The sequence below is a fragment of the Cyprinodon tularosa genome, unplaced genomic scaffold (genome assembly GCF_016077235.1).
Source record: "Cyprinodon tularosa strain WSP-4 unplaced genomic scaffold, ASM1607723v1 ctg730, whole genome shotgun sequence".
NCBI classification, from domain to species: Eukaryota; Metazoa; Chordata; class Actinopteri; order Cyprinodontiformes; family Cyprinodontidae; genus Cyprinodon; species Cyprinodon tularosa.
In genome coordinates this window covers 157,610-177,060 of record NW_024039486.1, presented here as the reverse complement: position 1 = coordinate 177,060, position 19,451 = coordinate 157,610, and the positions used below count along the sequence as shown (strand labels likewise).

The 19,451-nt window shown below is 37.5% G+C and overlaps 1 protein-coding gene across 1 annotated transcript in view; it reads left to right on the top strand.

Moving 5' to 3' along the window:
- Positions 1-2,267: 2,267 nt before the first annotated feature.
- The window catches only part of xpo4 (exportin 4), an 81,428-nt gene continuing 64,244 nt past the window's right edge, over positions 2,268-19,451 (top strand). The window contains exons 1-6 of the mRNA XM_038269595.1: positions 2,268-2,388; positions 10,867-10,972; positions 13,775-13,916; positions 16,004-16,142; positions 18,281-18,397; positions 18,474-18,627. Coding sequence (XP_038125523.1) covers positions 2,275-2,388; positions 10,867-10,972; positions 13,775-13,916; positions 16,004-16,142; positions 18,281-18,397; positions 18,474-18,627 — 772 coding nt within the window. The 5' untranslated portion in view covers positions 2,268-2,274. The remainder of the gene's footprint in view (positions 2,389-10,866; positions 10,973-13,774; positions 13,917-16,003; positions 16,143-18,280; positions 18,398-18,473; positions 18,628-19,451) is intronic.

The following is a 19,451-nucleotide window of genomic DNA, read 5'->3' as shown; positions in this document are numbered from 1 at the left end:
TAAGTGTGTAATGGAGCATTAAAAAACTCCTGGATCACATTATCTTCTTCATTCTCTCTTCTCAAACCAAAAACAGATCCTATTGAACATCTTACTGTAGATACCTCCAAAAAAAATCCCCTTTGTCAGTTAAGTTAAATTGTTGTTTAGCCCATTAAAGCCTGGACCATGAAACAACTTACAGAAAAATCTGTGACATAAATAATTAATTTTTGTTATATGTTAAATAAGATCATTTATTTGCATCAATTTTGATGCAATAGGAATTTCTGCATAATCTTTTATACGTTTTCATCATACATGCAAAACAACCTGAAAAATGAATTGACCCTCCAGCAAAGAGCCCCTAACCTAATCAATTAGGACCGGGCAGTTTTTGGAATTTGAAAAATATCAATACTTTTTTCAAAAGAAATATTAAATGAGACTGTATTAGTTATATTTAGATTAATGCATTATTACAGTAATTTTATAAATGCTATATTGAATAGGTTTTTGTTAAAAAATTGACCCTTTAGGACAAACTGGTTGCCTATTAATATATATTTATAAAACACTAAGAATATCAAGATAAATATTGTACATCACCCTTAGCTTATTATTATTCAGATGTTATGTAGGGTCCATATTGGCTTTTGGTTAAATAACATGCTGCTGTCATTTTGCACATCTCTGATGTTGCTGCTATTTTCAAACATCCTTTACTGTAAAAATGTCCATAGCTGGATATTGGATATTTATTCTCCAGGTGGACAGTTTTATGTTGTTAAAACACTTTACAGTACAATATTTTATTGTCTTTATTTTAACTCTTCACTTTTATGTTATTCTTATACATTTTTCTAAGGTCCACATTTGTGTGACCTTTTTTTTCTATAATCTTTTTGCTGCTGTAAACACCAGAATTTCCCCATTGTGGGACAATAAAAGGATTTTCCATTCTATTCTATTCTGCTCTATTCTATAGTTACTTTCTTTAATCAAAAGTTATCCTTTTAATATTTTGTGTTAAAATATTTCTACACTAAAACTAAATCAATTCTTCATTTTTTTAGACTTAGATTTATTTAGTCATTTTGTATACAGAAGTGTAAACAAAAAGAAATTTGGTTTAGAACAGCTCTCTGGACAATTTCATTTTTTAAAGTGCAGCCTTGATAAGGTAAGCAGCAGTTGTTGAGCTGCTACTATTATTTTTACTACTTATTTTTATTTTATTATCACTATTATTTCTATTTATTTATTATTTTATTATTAATTATTTTATTTTAATTTACTACTTAGTTTAATATTTTTCTACAACTATTTTTTAAATAAACTTTAGGATTGAAACCTTTATTTTTAGTTTGAAATCATATTTATTTATTTTATTTTTCCTATCCCCAGTTTAACTCCAGATTGCAGCCTTGTTCCACAGCAGAGTGCTGTAAAGCTCGGTTACAAACAAGTTTGTTGATTTCACAACACAATCTGTTTGATAAAAAAAATGCAATAATAAATTCATTACCAGTTTTTTGAAAGCCAGAAAATTTCATGATTATGATAGATTTACTTGGAAGAGAGATATTCCTGTTAGTTCAGATACAGTTTACAAGGCGTTCTCAAAATTTGTTAAATGGCCCATTAAACCTAAAGACATAGAAACTTGTTTTAAAGATATAAACAAAATTTATCCTGTGACAGAATTTTTAAGAAAAAGTTTTGGTATTGAGGTGGATCACTGTTCCTTTTGTAATAATAAAAGTGAAACCGTTGAACATATGTTTTGCCTCTGTTCTCCTACACATCGCTTCTGGAAAGAGTTGAAAGATTGGATTTCTTTAAAAATGAATGATGTCATTTTTATATGGACCCATATATCTTTCACAGCCTGTTTCTGATACTATTAATATCTTTAAAACCTATTTTTCTTGTCTTAGAAAGATAAGAAATGACAAATATGCCAAAAAATTGAGACTTGATTTGTCCCAACATCTGCTATTCTAATTGCATTCACCTTTTTTTGTTTTTAATATTCTATGGCTCTTTCCATGTTTGATTTAAATGTTTGCTGAGATAAATCCCCTGTTATTTGTATTACTTTTCTGTTTTTTTATTTTATTGTAATTGATCTTTATCTGTTCATGTACACCTTTGCTATCCTCTCTGAGAGTATTTTTTTCATGTAAATGTCTATGACTTAATAAAAAATAAATAAATAAATAAAAAGTAAAGCTCTGTTACAGCAGAGTGCCGTAAAGCGTGGTTACATAACGCGCTGCGGGCTCCTCCGGGATGTCCCACAATGCACTGCGCGCGGCGCGTCATTGGAGCGAGCCGACGATGATGGCGGCGGTCGGTGCACCAGAAGTGATCACACAACTGGAGAGCGCTGCCAAAGTTTTAATGGTGAGATAGCCCGCCTTGTTTGGTTCTCTGCTTCGTGCTCGGAGCTCACTTATCCCCCCGGTCTGTGGAGGAGTTTATCGGGTAGAAATGGTCTCCTTCTCCCCCTGCACTGCGCACCGTCCCAGCTGCAGGTTTAGGGACGGTGTGTCTCAGCGATGCGTGGCGCAGAAGCTCGCGCGGCTCCATCCCGTTAGAAAACCGTTTGGAAACCCGGCGCCGGTTCGCTGTCCCCTCCAACACACCGTTTATTCCGTTTATTCTAGGAAACTCAGCCGCTCCTTTCGCCTTTCTGCCGCTAAATCAAGTTTTTTGGACTCTAGAAACAGATGGAGCATCCTCCTGTTATCATTATTTTCTCCACTTTTCCTCTGCCTGTACCTCTCGCTTCTCTTTACACTCCTAAAAACTCTCTTCCCAGCTAAACCTTCACTTTCTATCAGCTCAGAAGAAGCTAAACTAAAGAGCCCGGCTAGGCTAACCATGTGCATTTCACTGTGCTGGTCATCCAGCTAGCTGATGCTTCTTGCTCTCCAGTTTAATCACATCTGATTAGTATAAACAAACCAACTAGTTCAAAATAAAATGGCCAGAAAGCCAGTTTTAGTTAGTAGAAGAATAGCTGCTCTTTATCTTCATATATTTGGCTCTCCCCATAAACACATCAGAGCTGCATTGATGGATTCCTGTCAACAACTATGAGGAACCCTGCTGGGAAAACAGCTTTTAATATTCAATTCATTTCAGTTTATTTCTATAGCGCCAATTCACATCACATGTCATCCCAAGACACTTTACAGTTCAACCAGACCATACAGTCAAATTGATTCAAAGTGTTCTATCTAAGGAAAACCAGTAGATTGCTCTGACTCATTCACTCAAATACAATCCCTCACACTAAGCATGCTTGCGACAGTGGAGAGGAAAAACTCCCTTTTAACAGGAAGAAACCTATTCAAAGTATTTAGGTTAGAGATTTAGATAAGCTTTATAAAGCATGCCTAATATGGATAATTAACTTCATATATATATATATATATATATATATATATATATATATTATATATTTTATAAAAATTCAGGTTGTAAAGTATATCAGGAAAAGGTTTTGTAGATATATTTTTATGCAGCTTAGTAGGCGTTTTTAGAGGCTGCAATCTATAGATGCTATAACTAGAGATGATGATATGGAAGATTTCAAATAATTTTATTTTTTAAAACTCTCATCTCTAAAGGCCAATTTATTCTTCTGACACATAGCCTCTACAACCGTCAAATCTGTCTCTGCGCGCACCTCAAAAATTCCTGACTATACGTCTGACAGTCGCAAACCCGCGCAGACCTCAAGGAGGAAAACCAGTTGATTGCACCAACTCATTGACTCCAAAGCAATCTCTCACACTAAGCATGCTTGTGGCGACAGTGGAGGGGAAAAACTTCCTTTTAACAGGAAGAAACATCCAGCAGAATCAGGCTCAGAGTGAGCGGCCATCTGCCGAGGCCGACTGGGGTTTAAGGAGACAGAAGCAGACATAGAAAAAGAAGCATAGATACAAAACGCAACTAGGTAGGTTTGATTGGAAATCTGCATAGATTGTAAAACTTCTACTATTTCTATACAGATAAAATCTCAGGAGTGTAATGGCAGGTAAATGTCTAAAAGTGTAAGATAATTTATTGCATTTACAATAAAATCACAAATTAAAGGGCCAGTATTGTGTGTTTATGGCATATACTTAAACTCTATACCAGAATCGGCTAAAAGTACTGACTGTAATAAAAGAAAAAAAAGCTCTTGGAAGCATTGTATTTTGGTGGTAAAATGTTGTTTTGACAATTTTTTTTTTCTCGAAATGGTAACTCAGTATATGGTTGAAACTTAGTCTATGTCGTACTTAGAAAGTAGGTTTTCTGAAGAGCTGGAGTGAGTGCAGAGGCTCTTAGAGGACTTTTTTTTTTGGTTGGTACAATATGTAGCTTTATGTAAAAACATTGAGAGTAAAATGTGAAGCTTACGTGAATTGCACCATTTGATGATAATCTTCCTATTGGTCCAATGTAACTTCCCTGCTGAGCTCATAAGCTGAGGATGTAATGACAGGAAAGTGGGGCACATCATGGAAAATGGTATAAAATTATAGTAAAAGGTTTGCTAGCAATAAGTGCAGTAAATGAAGATTTTTTTAATGTGTTAATGCCCTGAATGGAGCCAGGTTTTTAAAGTTTTGCTTTCTGCACTAACTCCAAGTGGTTAATCCCAGTTTTTCAGTTTTTGAAAGCCTGCTTGCCTAGAGTCCATCGTTGCAAGATGACTGTCATCTTTGTGTTGAAGTGCTTACTTCTACTTGCATGCATGGATCTGCATTAAGGCTGCAACTGACAATTATTTATTAAATCGATTGGTCTCTCGATTATTATTTTTTGATTAATAATTAGATAGCAAAAGGTTCCTTAATGAAGAATTTTTGCAAAATCAAACAAGGTGAAACTAGACTTTTCCGCTTGAGGAGTTCTGGACAGAGCAGATTGAAAGACGAAAAAGATTTTTATCTTGAATGCAAAATGTTAACAGTTTTTTTTTTTTTTTTTTTTTTTTTTACAATTTTGGTATAATTACTGCTCTAAGTGGGTCCCTCTGTCAGCTAAAAGCATGTTTTAGATTCTCTATACTCCAGTTAATGATTAATCCATTAGTAAATTAGTTGGCGATATTTTTTTTTTTTTTCAAAAACCCATTAATCACGATTAATCTGATTGTTTCAGTTCTAATCTGCATGCTAGCTGCATCTCTCTACTTTTCTGTGTGACAACTAACCTGCTTGGAGCATTTTACCACCACTTAAATTCCTGCAGTGAAAAATTTAGTATCTTACTGCTGTTAAATACAGTGTTATTAAAGAAAATTGTGCCTCTTGGATTTGAAGATTATAATAATAGTAATAATAATAATAATTGAACTTTATTGATCTCACATTGGAGAAATTTACCTCTGCATTTAACCCATCCCCTTGGGGAACAGTGGGCTGCCATTGTGCGGCACCCAGGGAGAAATCGGGGGTAAAGGGTCTTGCTCAGAGGCCCAGAGTGGCAGACTTTTTTTTTGCTAAACTGTGATTATTTTGCAAATGTAATTAACTTCCCAGCCCTCCCTGGTTTACAGTAAAAATGCAGAGTAAAAGGCTGGTTATCCCGCAGCACACACTGCGGGTTATCCTCCCGCAGCACTCATCTCAAACGCATCTCCCCCTGATTTACTTGTCGCAAATATTTTTGATTTATGCCCAATATTGAAGCGCGGTCTGCACTATGTTATTCCACGCCACAATGCAAGAGAGACAATCAGGAAACAGCTGTGGGTCTAGATACGGCCAAGGCGGTGAGGAACTGGGACCAAGTTTGTGCAACAATGGAGGGACATGAGGGTGAAAACAGTGGGGATCCAGGTTGAAAAAGGGTCCCAGTGTTCTTGCGCACCTAGCTCTTTTAGCTGGTCCAACCTCACGAGTCGTTTTCGACAATGGCGGTCATCCAAACAAAACAAGCCGGTAAGGTACCAAACAGGAAATACGCATAGTGTAGAGTGGATGTAGATTTGACCAATCAGAGGCCTCCTGTCTGCGGTCACCTACAATTTTGGAGAGGTGCAGCAGAGTGTTTCCGGAAGGGGCGGGGACACATTTGCGTTCATTGCAATACATACGCAGTTGACCTGGTTTCTGAGTATAAACCACCCTTTACTGGGGTTGGGAATTGATAAGATCCGATTAGATTCCTTATCGATTCCTTTTAATGAAAAAGCATTACTGTACAATTTCGGGAAACAAACTCGTCTCCCCCTGATTTAAATAAACGAGCGCCACTTTTTTCTCATTCTCTAAACTGCGGAGCAACTTCGTACCATGTTTTGTTACGTCCATTGCAATAGCTAAAATCATGTAAGAATACCGGCTACCATTAGTTCTAATTGAACATGCTAGCAATAAAGGGATGGATTAACGAGAAAGGCAGACTGCTTTAACCCCAAAGAGAGGTAGGAAAGGGGTTTATTACCAGAAATGGCATATTATTTACTAAGAACCACATTAAGCACAGCCAGTGATATAAAACAAGCTACTTAGCACCAGAGTTGCCTTCCATGCTGGTCGTAACTTTAGCTTCTGTCCGGAAGCATCACAAACATGGCATTCGTTAAAATGTATGCCATGTTGTATGCGCAGGTGTTTCTGCATGTTGGATGTATTTCCTCCCGCAGATGTTATTGCCACTTTGCAGTGATTGCAAAGCACCTTGTTGCTATCTTTCTCTTCCTTAAAATGAAGCCAAACTTTCGATCGCTTTTGTTTTGCTTTTCTAGAATTGCGCCTGGTCACATCGTACTTGCTTACTGAATGCTGTGTGCGTAACTTGCGGAAAAAACAAGACGTAAGTCGTGCTGCCCAGCGCTAGGCTCTGGTGCTGCCTAGAATCGTTAAGAGAACCATTAAGTGAGCTGCCAAACATGCCATGGAATTGGAACACACAGAACCAGTTCTGAACAGGAACCAGTTTTCGATTCCCATCGCTAGCCTTACACAACAGTTAGCTTCAACTTCATTTAAATAAAGTGGCAGATAGTCTGACTGTACATCAGAGTGCTACACCCTGTGTTTTGAATACAGCTTTACATCTCAGTACTTTGGAAATCAAAAGTGTTTCGCGTGTTTTATTAATTTTTAAAATTCTTAATACATTTGTGTTTAATGATGTATTAGAAAGCTGTTATCTGTGTATTCATATGTTCATAAATATTTATCCCTTCGTTTGCATGTCTGGTTGCTTTTATTTAATCGACAGTCAACTCAAAATTCAATGACTTGGACCCGTATTTCAAAGTCATCCTTATTTGATGACTAAAAACTTAAAAATTTACCTTGAAAGGTAGATTGAAGGTAAAGACATGCATACAAAATGTACTAATGTATTAACTACAGCCAAGATTAGACTTCTGCAAACGCGCACATCAAATGTCGCTTGCGTCTGTTCATGAACCAGTGTTGCTGGTATGCTTCTGCACCGTCGGTCTGTAATTTCTAGGGATGCACAGCAGTTTCCCGCCAAAGCGCATGAGAACTCGCGAGAACTTCAACGGATGTTCACGAGGGCTTCTTTGGCAGTGCCGGCGGGAGTTTTTATTTTTCAAAACATGTCTGACTCTGAGGCATCGTACAAGTGGTTGTACTTCCGAACCTCCTCGATCAACCTTTCGTCATGGTTACCCATTGTTGTTATTACTCCTCGGATTTTTAAAACGGTCCACCTGGCACTGAATCGAGAAGGACGACCACACAGACAGCCCGAAAAGCCTTACCAAGGACCAATCAACGCTGTCTGCGCACTTCCGCTTAAGTCCTGCGCAGGTTTGCGACCGTCCAATGTGTCGTTTTTTGAGGTGCGCAACGACAGTTACAGAACCTCTTTGCAGGGGGCGTGGTCGCACAGAGAGACGGATTTGACGGTTGCAGAGGCAATGCGTCAGAAGTATAAATTGGCCTTGACACTGTTACAGCAGGACTGTCCAGTTCTGCTCCTATAAAGCTGCAGTCCTGTTACCGGGTATCTGCTGCGCTAAAGGACATGCAGATGAGGGTATGCAGCCAATAAGATTCAGTTGGGGTGGAAAAATGAATGCAATGGAAAGCTGAGGGGCTGCAGCTCTCAGTACTGGCAACCCTGGTTTAGACTAGTTATTGAATAAGCTACCTCTAACTCAGATCTCCCTTTTAGGGTCTTTAAATTATCCCCTGAATTCAAATCCAGTTAAAACTAATTGTGAAAAGCATTTCTTTACTGGAACAGTTTGATTGTCCTTGTTGGTGCTTCACTAAGGCTTGTGTACTTTAGTTTGCAGTGGTCAGTGTCACAAGTGTCCGGTCAGTTGTGAACATGAAGCAGAAAATCACCATTCGAGCCCCCCCCCCCCCCCCCCCCCCCCCCCCAAAAAAAAAAATCCAGCAAACATGATTGAAACTTTTTTTTCAATTTAAACCGGTTCTGATTGGTCCTTACCTGCAGCTGAATGGGAGAAGAAAAGGTCTCTCAGGGTAGAAGTGTGGAATTTGATTTGATCGGATTCATTTTCAGGTCTGGAAACGTTTGGAAAAAGAAAACTAAGGTTGAAATGAAGGAATGTATGGATATTTATTGATCTAGATCTGCAAAATGACAGACTTTAATTTTTGTTTTTTTTTGTTTTCTGTTTCCAGAACCAAGTTAACAGAATCTGCGATCTCATGCTGCTTCAAATCCTTTATTAAGAATAATTGTCCACAGATTTTAGGGACTTTGCAATTATAATAATTTTTTTTTCAAAGCCATAAAGAAGTCAGATGGTCCGACTTCTTTCATTCATTTTATTAGGTTTTGACTGTTGTTGCATAAATATCTCGGATGTCTATAAGCTATAGTTCCTCCTCTGTGCTGCGTTTGGTTCGGCAGCTCGGAGTTAAACTGTTAATCCCATTTAGTTTGGATTGAAGGTTGTAATAAAATATTTAATTTAACAGCAGATCCAGCCCGTTCAGTCTGTCTGCTGCTAGTAGTCTTTAAAACTGTGTGTGCCGTCTCATTACGGCACATTATGTGTGGGTTGTCAGATAAAAGGGTCTTTCTTCCCTCCCCTGCCTTTGACCACAGAGCTGCTTTTCCAGCAATTAGGTCTGGAATGTGACTTTCCTGCAGGGCCGTATCGTGGAGACGCTCCTCTATAAAAACCCTTCATCCTTTATGGGTTCACAGCTCTGAGCGCTTTGTTTTTATTATGCCGGTGTCTTCTATGAACGATGGAGGCCACAACTTTTCAGGGAATCTGCTCTCGGTCAGGTTCTGGGGTTGGGATGGAGGTAGTTTTCCAATAAACTTTAATCTGGGAGTCCATGTTTACAGTACATGCTGTTTTGTCTAACCCCCTCGGTAGGGTCGGCTTTCGGCTGCGTGATCGCTTGAATTTACTCTTTGTGCACACTGAGCTGCAGCCTTTTCTTTTTCCTTCTGAATTAGAACATAAAGGCATGAGTCGTCATTCATTAGTCCAACGGGAGCAAACGTTTCACTCTGCTACAGATATCTGTTTACTCCAAAATATTTCAGATAATCAAACCAATTTAGTGTCAAATGCAGCTTTAAAGTGTTTGAGATATGCATGAAAATTAGAGCTGCATCGATCGATTAGTTTAGTAATTGATAAATATATTATATTTAGTTTAATTTAAAAAGAGAATAAATAGACAAATATTCAGAATATTGAAAAAAACTTTTAAACATATAAAAAAATGATAAAAAAGAATGTTATACAGAGAAAGAAATATAAATAAAATGATATTATGTTTAATGTTAGTAGTTTAAATTTGTCTTATTTTTCTACTATTGGTAGGTTTTTCTTGTAGCAAATTTTAAGTCTGTTCAATGATTCAATTAACAGATTAGTTGGTTATTTCAAAGATCGATTAATTAGATTGTTTCAACACTAATATTATTGCACCTTCATTTATTTAACTTGATGGAAAAGTGTGTCACAGGTACTTTGTTTGGATAATAATATCTAATATATACATAATTTTTATTTATTTTATTATGGGGAGTGGCGGCCTAGCTGTTACACTGGAAAAAATCCAAATCTAGATAGTTTTTTTTCTTAAAATAAGTGCATTTGTTCTTAGATTAAGGAGGTAAAGGAGACATTTTGCCATTGGAATGAGACAATTGCACTTAAAATTAGAAAACACAATTTCATTGTGTTGTTTCAAGTGCATATTACCAATTTATCTTATTTTAAGAGTAAAAATACTCATTCCACTGGCAACCCATTTCATTTACCTACTCAAATTAAGGGTAAATATACTTAATTTAAGGAATTATTTACTTATTTCTAGATCTGTTTTTCCAGTGTAAGGCATTCGGTTGGAATCCAGAGGTTCTGAGCTCTAGCCCCACTCCCACAGAATGCCACTGTGGGTTCCTGAGGAAGAACCTTAACCTCCACGCTGCTCCCTGGGCGCCAAACAATGGTAGCCCACTGCTCCCCAAGGGGAGGGGTTAAATGCAGAGGTCTATTTCTCCAGTGTGAGATTAATAAAGTTCAGTTATTATTATTCATTTTTTTTGTATTGTGGGGAAAAGCCAATCCAAACTGATTTAGCCCTGTGTGAAACAGATTTTCCCCTTTTATTTTAATAATATAATTCATTTTCCGAAGCCACACATACTCATGTCACAGCAGGATCTAAAGGATTAAAACATCGCTCATATAAATCCTGTCCTTTATTACAAGAAATAAACCCAGAAAACTCCTCTAAACCGGAGCTTTTTTGCCTCCATTTATGATTCTTTCCAACCCTAAAAACCTTTTAAAGTCGCTCTTTAATGAAGCTCAGTGTTGGTTTCAAAGTCTTTATTTTTAAAGTTTAAGTCTAAGTCCTGCTGCTGTTTTGTTTTTTTCCCCCCCAGGCACCGCCGTCCATGGTCAGCACAGAGCAGAGGCAGCACGCTGAACATGTATTCCTCTCCTTCAGGAAGTCCAAATCCCCGTTCGCCATCTGCAAGCACATCCTTGGTAAATACTGAATAAAACTTAAGCTGTATAACATTGCCCACTGATGCTCAGTAATCATATCTATAGAAACCTGTTTCTTTGCCAGCTTAGATCTGCAGGACATGGTTGAACCTGGTGTTTGGTGCAGGTTTACATGAGTTTTATGGTTTGAGGTGCTTCAGGAAAAATTTTTGAATTAAACAATAAAACAGACAAATTAAAGTTCCCACTTATTAATCTGGGATTTCAAACAAATATTCCCACGGATCTTTACAGGACATTCCTGCTAACGGTGTTTACCTCCATAGCAGTAGCATCCTGAGCTCCTACTTGAGTGCGTTTACTCACTATTTGCCTCTTGTGATGTGACTTCCTTTGTATTGAAAAAATAACGTTTGAGCTGCCCAGACATTCCTAAATCTTTCCATGATATATAAATATTCAATCTAATTTTTAATTTAGATCGTTTTTGTCTCTAAAACTAAAATATTGACCTGATTACCACACAGCTTGAGCCTCTGATTTCTGTCTTTCTGGTAAAGTTAGGTGTATGCATAGTGGATTCGGGTGATATTTGTTGCATTTCAATTACATTTTTACAACAATGATGTCATTAATTATTAAAGTTTTTTTTAATCAAAAACCATAGTTAAAACATTTTTACAGAAGAGGATAAGAACCACTAAAAAAAGTAAAAAAACAGATTTGTAAATATTAATTCAGTTTAATATGGGGAAAAAAGTCAGAATTCCGACTTTAATCTCAGAATTCTGGCTTTCCTCTGAATTCTGACAGCTAACAAACATGTTAGCATCAAGCCGTAGCCATGTCTATTTTACAAATTAGCTCTCTTTCATATTGCTGAATTTTTCCCCAAATTACACTAAAATAAAATTAAAAAATCTATTAACTTTTTTTCAGTTTCCCTAATCCTCTTCCATATGTTTTAGTAATGCATTAATTTAGTAGTTAAAATACTTTTAACTACTTAACATTTGTCATTTAGAAAAAATAATAACATGCTTTTCAAAAATTCTCGATGTAAAGTAAATTCGTATCTCATTTAATGATATAATATAGGGATGCACGATATAATCGGCCCCCTATCGGTATCGGCCTTAAAACTGAACATCGGACATCGGCCACCCCACCGATATTTAACCCGATATTTGATCAGCTTCTGAGTTTCTAAAGTCTAAAAAAAAAAATATATAAAAATACTACTTCTTCTTCTTCCTCAAAAACTTCTTTTTTACAAACTTAAAAACTTCTAAAGACGAGTGAAAAAATATTGATGCATTAAAATATCACAATATCTTCATATGCTGATATATTGCCATTTAAAAACACCATATCAATCGCGTTTACTAATGAAATATTGGTATATGTCATCGTTATGCTACGAAATCCCCCAAAAATTCATGAAATGTTGCCATATTTTTATATGTTGATATATTGACGCGGCATCGATCTATTTTACTAACAAAATCTCACAAGAATTTGCAAAATATCACTAGAGTTTGTAACAGAACGATGAAATTTCACGAGATTTTGAAAGTAAAATAGATCGATACCGCGTTTTTAAAAATCAGTTTGATATCAGCATATGAAAATATATTTGAGTATATTATTTTTCAAAGTGTCAGAAATGGATAACAAAACTGCTATTTTCAATGACTACGTATTTTTGTCCAGCTTTAACATCGGTATCGATATCGGTTATCGACTACATGAGTTTTAAAATATCCGCATATCGGATATCGGCCAAAATCCCAATATCGTTAATCCCTAATATAATATGTAGAGTTCTGTCCTAATTTCATCTGTAAGACAGCTATTCTTGCAGAAAACTGCAGGTTCACGATTAGTTTAGGTTCAGATTCGATTACCAAATTAGTTGACTTTTATTATAGTAATAGATTAATCGTTGCAGGATTAGTGTAAACAAACATGTTTTATGCTTCAAGTCCAAACGTGTTGGTCAGTCGCATCATGTTACTGCAGTCTTCCTCTCAGCAGAGGTCTGGGTTCAGCACAGAGCAGCTCACATGACGACATCACATACATAATCAGCAGAGAAATGACTCTTCATTAGCAGATGCTCTGATTTGGTTTCATTTTTTTGAGGTTTTTGCTGAACTAAATGTAAGCAAGATTGTTAAAGGTATATTGGAGGATGTCCTTTTTCCCGGTGGATCATCACAATAAGTGGTCATTCTGGTGATGTGTTTACTTGATTCTCGTCCCTATTTTAGTCCCCATTTTCACCTGACTCTTGCAGAGAATTGCCTCCCCTCTCTCAGACTGATGACAAAACGGATTGAAATATGAACGAAAAGGGAACTTTTAAACATATTCTTAATGTTTTCATCTTTTTTATGCATGGATGCCCTAAAATTTAGAGTTTTGGTGAGGAGGTAATTCATCACACGGTAGTGAGTCTGACATAGTGGAAAAATTGTAAATCATCTTTTGGAAAGTAAGCTTGTGTTTAACAGGCGTCCCTCTCAGGAGCGGGTACAGGGTTCTGCATGTGCATTTTTGTGAAGAGGGGGGAGTCTTTTTTTAAAAAATTGTGAAAATCCTTGACTATACCTTTTTAACTATTTATTAAAATTATAAAGGTTTGCAAGCTCTTTTAATTACGGTACTATAATGAAAAGGAACCCTGTTATGCTTAGTCTTGAATTTGGGTTTTATTTAAACATATGAAGGTAGTTAATCCTTCGGTTTTGTTTTTTTCAGTTTTTCTGCCCACATACCGTCTCTGTTCGCAATTTCTCTGTTTTCTAACGTTTCTCATCTCTGCTCGTCCGTCTCCAGAGACCAGTAAGGTGGACTATGTGCTATTCCAGGCAGCCACAGCCATCATGGAGGCTGTTGTGCGGGAGTGGATCCTGCTGGAGAAGACCAGCATCGAGTCCCTGCGGGCATTCCTTCTCACCTACGTCTTACAGAGACCCAAGTAAGTAGGAGAGAAGGAGGGTTTTGTTGGAACCACTGAACCGATCCCAACGTCTGTCATCTCTTGAAATCCATCTCCTAGTTTCTTATACTTCTTTTCCCAATGGCCCATTTAAACCCATTTAAAACTGGGAACAATGGGCTTTTAGTGGCAGTGGGAACTGATCACTGACCCGTATCGGGTTAAAATCGCCTTCAAATGGCTCGGCTGCAATCGGCATAGAGTGGGTACAGCAGACCCGGTGCGACCAGCTAGTTTACATGATACAAATATCAACATACCGCACCAGTCAGATCTGATATAACAAGCTGAAACATTTCTAATATTCGATAAACACGATGCAGCTCTGGTGAAAGAGATTGTGTGGGACTAAAGAATGAAACAATAAAGCACACTAACCACATTATGTTTACTTTTGTTATTTATGTCCCACTGGTGACATCATCAATGCTAACCCAGCATGATGGTGTCACCAGACGCGCAGCAGTGGGGGGACAGAGGCCATGCAGCTGCCAGCTGAGGGTTACACCCAGCTTTTTGTTTTTCCAATGAGAAGGAGGCATAATGCTGTTTGTTAGCGGGTCGAACCACGTTTGAAAAACTCACTAATTTCAGTGGGAAAGAGGCTTTAGTCTTCTGCAGCATTCTAAGCTGTATTTTTTTATTTTATTTAGGTACCTCCTGATAACAGGAATTAAAGTTTTCCGTCCCCAGGCCCGATTTCCGGCTTGTAGTGATTGCCCGTTGGTAAAAAAAAAAAACTTTAAAAAAGTCGCTTGTTAAAAGAAAGAAGACGACCTGAAGTAGCTGGAGGATGATGGTACAGCATCATTATGGCTTCATGAAGATATTGAGCGTTTTTTTAAAATTTAGTTTGCGATGATGAGAGTTAGAGCTGTGGCTGAAATAGGCATAAATCTCATGTTTACATCCGCTGCCACCATGTTGTTTTCTGGAGTTACTGTGCAAATACACGCATTTACACACAGTTTTAATTGTATTTCCTATTTAATGGAAATAAAACTCTTGATGTTAACAAATCATTGTTAATTTAAAATGTTTTGATCCTGATGCTAACAGTTAATGGGCTCAGTAAGAAACTGGAGCTGTTTGTAGCATAGCTTCATCTGGATTAGCATCTGCTAGCAGCAGCAACAGAAAAAAAGGTTCTTCTTCAAACTGAAAAGGTTTAACCCTTCACTGGGCAAGTTATCGTTTTAGATCACTTTTATACCCCTTAAAAATGGAGACCCCCTCCACTGTAAATTAAGGTGAAAAAAATGGTTAACAAGTCAAGAAATGCGTTAAAAAGTAAAGTAAAAATTTTACTAATCCTAGTAAACAGTTATATTTAGATTTCTAAACTAAAAAATTCTAAGTGCCAGTATCAGCATTAATGCCTCTAAGGTTATGTTGTACCAAAAAATTGTGTTTCTTTCACTCTCGGAGTGTTTTTCATTAATTTCTGTATGAGGAGGTGAAGTCGGGCGGCACGGGACCGAAGCAGAACCTGGGGCTCCAGTGTTCTGGACTGGGTTTCTAATGCAGTCTTAGAAAGAACTGATTTTCCTGTCATCTTCTGGTTCTGGACAATTTTTAAGGAAACCACAACCGTTTTCCTTTTTATATTTTTTAAAGCTAAAAATGTCTTTAAATAGGACGATTATATTTGCAGGGGATGTTTTGTTTGTGATTTACTTGCTGCCTGAACTGAACGGTCCCTCCATTAAAACCAATTTCCCAGCTTCTCTGGAATCTTAAAAAACTTTTCCCACTTGTTTTTTTTGCCAACAAGTCAAATGAAGGATTGGAAGTGATATTTTTAGAATTCCTTGGAGTATATAAAAAAAAAAAAACATAATCATTGTCACACTTTGCTTAATATTATAATTCTTGGATGCAGCATTTGGTCGGATGTCATGTTTCCAAGTGTCATGCATGCCAATAAAATAGTAGTAGTTTGACTGCTCCTGATGCCCCCTGCTGAATAGATTCAGCTGCTGAGACGCTGAAGTGGAAGGAGAAACGGTGCTTAAGATCACATGTCTGTCTGACATCATCCCTAAACATCTCCCGTTTCCCTGCAGCCTGCAGAAGTATGTCCGTGAGCAGATCCTGCTGGCGGTGGCGGTCATCGTGAAGAGAGGCTCCCTGGACAAAAGCATCAGCTGTAAAAGCATCTTCCATGAGGTCGGCCAGCTGATCAGCAGTGGGAACCCCACCGTGGTAAAACAGCCTCTTCAGCTTTTACTCGCTTTCATTTAAATACTTTGTTTGATTTTAATAGTTTAGACAGATTTTGTTTATATAGATTATGAATCCTTTTAGAATTAGATTCATGCATCACAGCCTCTGGGTGCCTGAAAAGACCTTTATCCCCAGGCTGCTCCCCAGGCGCCACACAATGGCAGCTTTGGCGCTCAGGAATTATAAATTATTGAATAATACATAAAAAGATTGAATAGCTAATGACTATTTATTTATTCCACCCTCTAATTTTTCTTTCCAACATGAACTCAGGTCTGCATTCAGTCCACTAGATGGCGCTGCTTCATTTGTGCTGAAATTAAACATCAAGAGGAGAAAGTATTTCCTAGCAGAATTATTTAAGTAAATAAACTTAAAATATGAATAAAGGACTAGAAGTTAATCATCTGTAGACATTTTGATCTTGTGGTTTTCTCTACAAAAATTAGCATTTTTACATTTTTTTAAGGAAGGTTTGAAGTTATGATTCATTTAGATGACAATATGAGGAGTTTTTTTTTTCCTTTTTTTTTTATTAAAGGAGTCATAATCTGGTATTTATTTATTTTTATTCATTCATGTTGAAAACTTTTTAGGAGAAAAAAAATCAATAAAGCTCACTCTGACCGTTTTTAAGTCCTTTTTTTTTCTTTTCAGAGGGTTCGTACGAGAATTTGCCCCGTGTGTATATCTGTTCATGGGGATGTAGCGTTAGCAACATTAGCTGTTACCCATGGTTTGTTTAACCTCGCCTCCTGATCTTCTACATACGGAAGAGGATTGGGGCCACTGGTAAAAAAAAAAAAAAGTTTACTGATTTTTAAATTTTATTTCAGTTTAGTATGGGAAAAAATTTAGAATTCTGACTTTTTTCGCAGGATTCTGACAACAAAAACAGTCAGAATTCTGAGATTACTAAACTGAAATAAAACTTAAAAATCAGTAAACTTTTTTCTTTTTTTTCCCAGTGGCCCTAATCCTATTCCGTATCTAAACTATAGGTAACCAGATACAAAGGTTTAACACTTTTTAGATAGGCTTAAGAGGGGAGTCCTTTATTGTTTTAACCGCCCCTTTTTGGTTAAATAGAGACAGCAGTGGAGATAGCAAGGTGGGCTACTGCTAAAGTGTTAAGATTAAAAAGCTTTTGTTTTTTTGTTCTGGTTTAAAGGCAGTAACTTTAAACAGTAACAGTAACTTACTACGTCACAGTCAGTTGCGCTCATTGGTCAGAGCGTTGGCCAATAGGCACAGACATGGTTTGAAAGAAAATGGGTTGTTCTCATCAACATTTCTCATTCATCGGGGCCAGACTAAATTACACATTTAATCTCAAATTTAGTCTGGTTTATCAGGCTAAGAGAGTACCATCTCCATCTTTCTTTTGGACTGCTGATTAATTTAGAAATTCTGTGAGAACAGTTCCTGTCACTTAGGGCGTATCTTTGGTGCACTCTGAGCTCTCCTATACATCTGTATTGCTGAGGAGCTGCTGCACATCTACAACTTTTAATGAGTGTCAATTGGCGCCCTAGGGCGAAAACACGTCACCAATCCAGCAAAAAATGAAAAAACGGCTTTACTCATCATTAATAGTTCAATATTTATCTTGCACATTTAAAATATATATATCAATACATTTTTAAATATTTTGATTTTTTGTCTTAATCAAGGTCATTTGATTAGTGGGGCAGCGCCCTAGCACCCTTGGCCAGCCGCAACCGCCTCCATGGTCAGATGTAAAACCCCCCCTTATTTTAAATTTGTAATGACTATATATATGATATTTGTTCATGTGAAAGCACTTCATTTGATTTTCTACATAAGAGAACCCTGAAGGGACTCTTTCACACCCTTTGGATAGCATCCTTTATTAGTATGAAGAAAGATTCTCATTGGATTTCAACAAAGGATTTGTAAATGTGGCTCTGTCATGATAAATAATGTCATCTGATTAAAAATAATAAAAATGCTAGTTTGCCTCAGACACATTCCGTTCCAAGTTCTTTATAACAATAAATGTGATCTGTGCCGGATTGTTTTGTATGAGCTTTATATTCCAAACCCAGGATTCCTCCGATGTTCTGCATAACGAGCTCTGATTCCTCCTCCTGCAGCAAACGCTGGCCTGCTCCATCCTGACCGCTCTGCTCAGCGAGTTCTCCAGCTCCAGTAAAACCAGCAGCATCGGCCTCAGCATGGAGTTCCACGGCAACTGCAAGCGTCTCTTTCAGGTTGGTTTCCTGAACCCCCATCTTTGCCCCTCCCCCGCTGCAATCAGAGCCCCTTTTAATCTTCCATCCCCTCCAGGAGGACGGCTTGCGGCAGATTTTCATGCTGACCATGGAGGTGCTGCAGGAGTTCAGTCGTAGAGAAAACCTCAGCGCTCAGATGTCGTGTGTCTTCCAGCGCTACCTGGCTCTGGCCAACCAGGTCCTCAGCTGGAACTTCCTGCCTCCCAATCATATCCTTTGCTTCTTTGAAGCTCTTTGGCAAACCATTTCAAAACTTCTTTTTTTCAATTTTACAACATTGTTAGATCAGAAAAGATCAATTTTGGACATGCAGGATAAAGTGCAGCATATCTATGTGACAGAAGCAAAGTTTTCTTTTATTTTTTTAGGCTTTATTTGTTTAGGGTTTGTGTCTGGTCTGCCTGAGGCAATGATTTATAGAAAGAAAAAAAAACTTCTTTGCTGTTGAAGCTGGAAGCCTTTTGCTTTAACTTCACCCGATTTTGCTCCTGTAGAGACTGGAATTTGTGTTCATTTTCAAGCTGAGATTTGGTAGGACATGTCTTATCCAGATAGTGTTAAAACGGTTATTTATCCGTTTCATTCTAGCTCTTGCTATATGTTGAAGCGATGCAATGGACACCTTTCTAGATACCGCCTCTGCCAGTTTTGGTGCGTCTCTGCTTTGCCTCTGTAGAGGGAGGGATTCTCTCCTAAAGCGCGATAGTTTCAGGTTCGGGTCAGATGGAAGCATCGTAGAGAACTATGTAGATCCCGCCGCAGCTGGATCCTTATACAATCAGGATTACAACAAAATCACAAAAAATGTAGAATGCATTGGTTCAGTTCAGAGCTTAACTGGGGATGGAGACCTGAAAAATAATACATTTCTCTGAAACAAGAGTGAACAAATACTTCGTTAGTTCAGTTAAAATGATCATTTTTTTAGTTTTGTCAATTCAGACATCATAGATTGGTTAGATCGGCAACCACAGAAAGTTCGGCTGCTGTTGGTCCTGTAACGTTTGGACACATCCTGGCAAATGACTCTGCT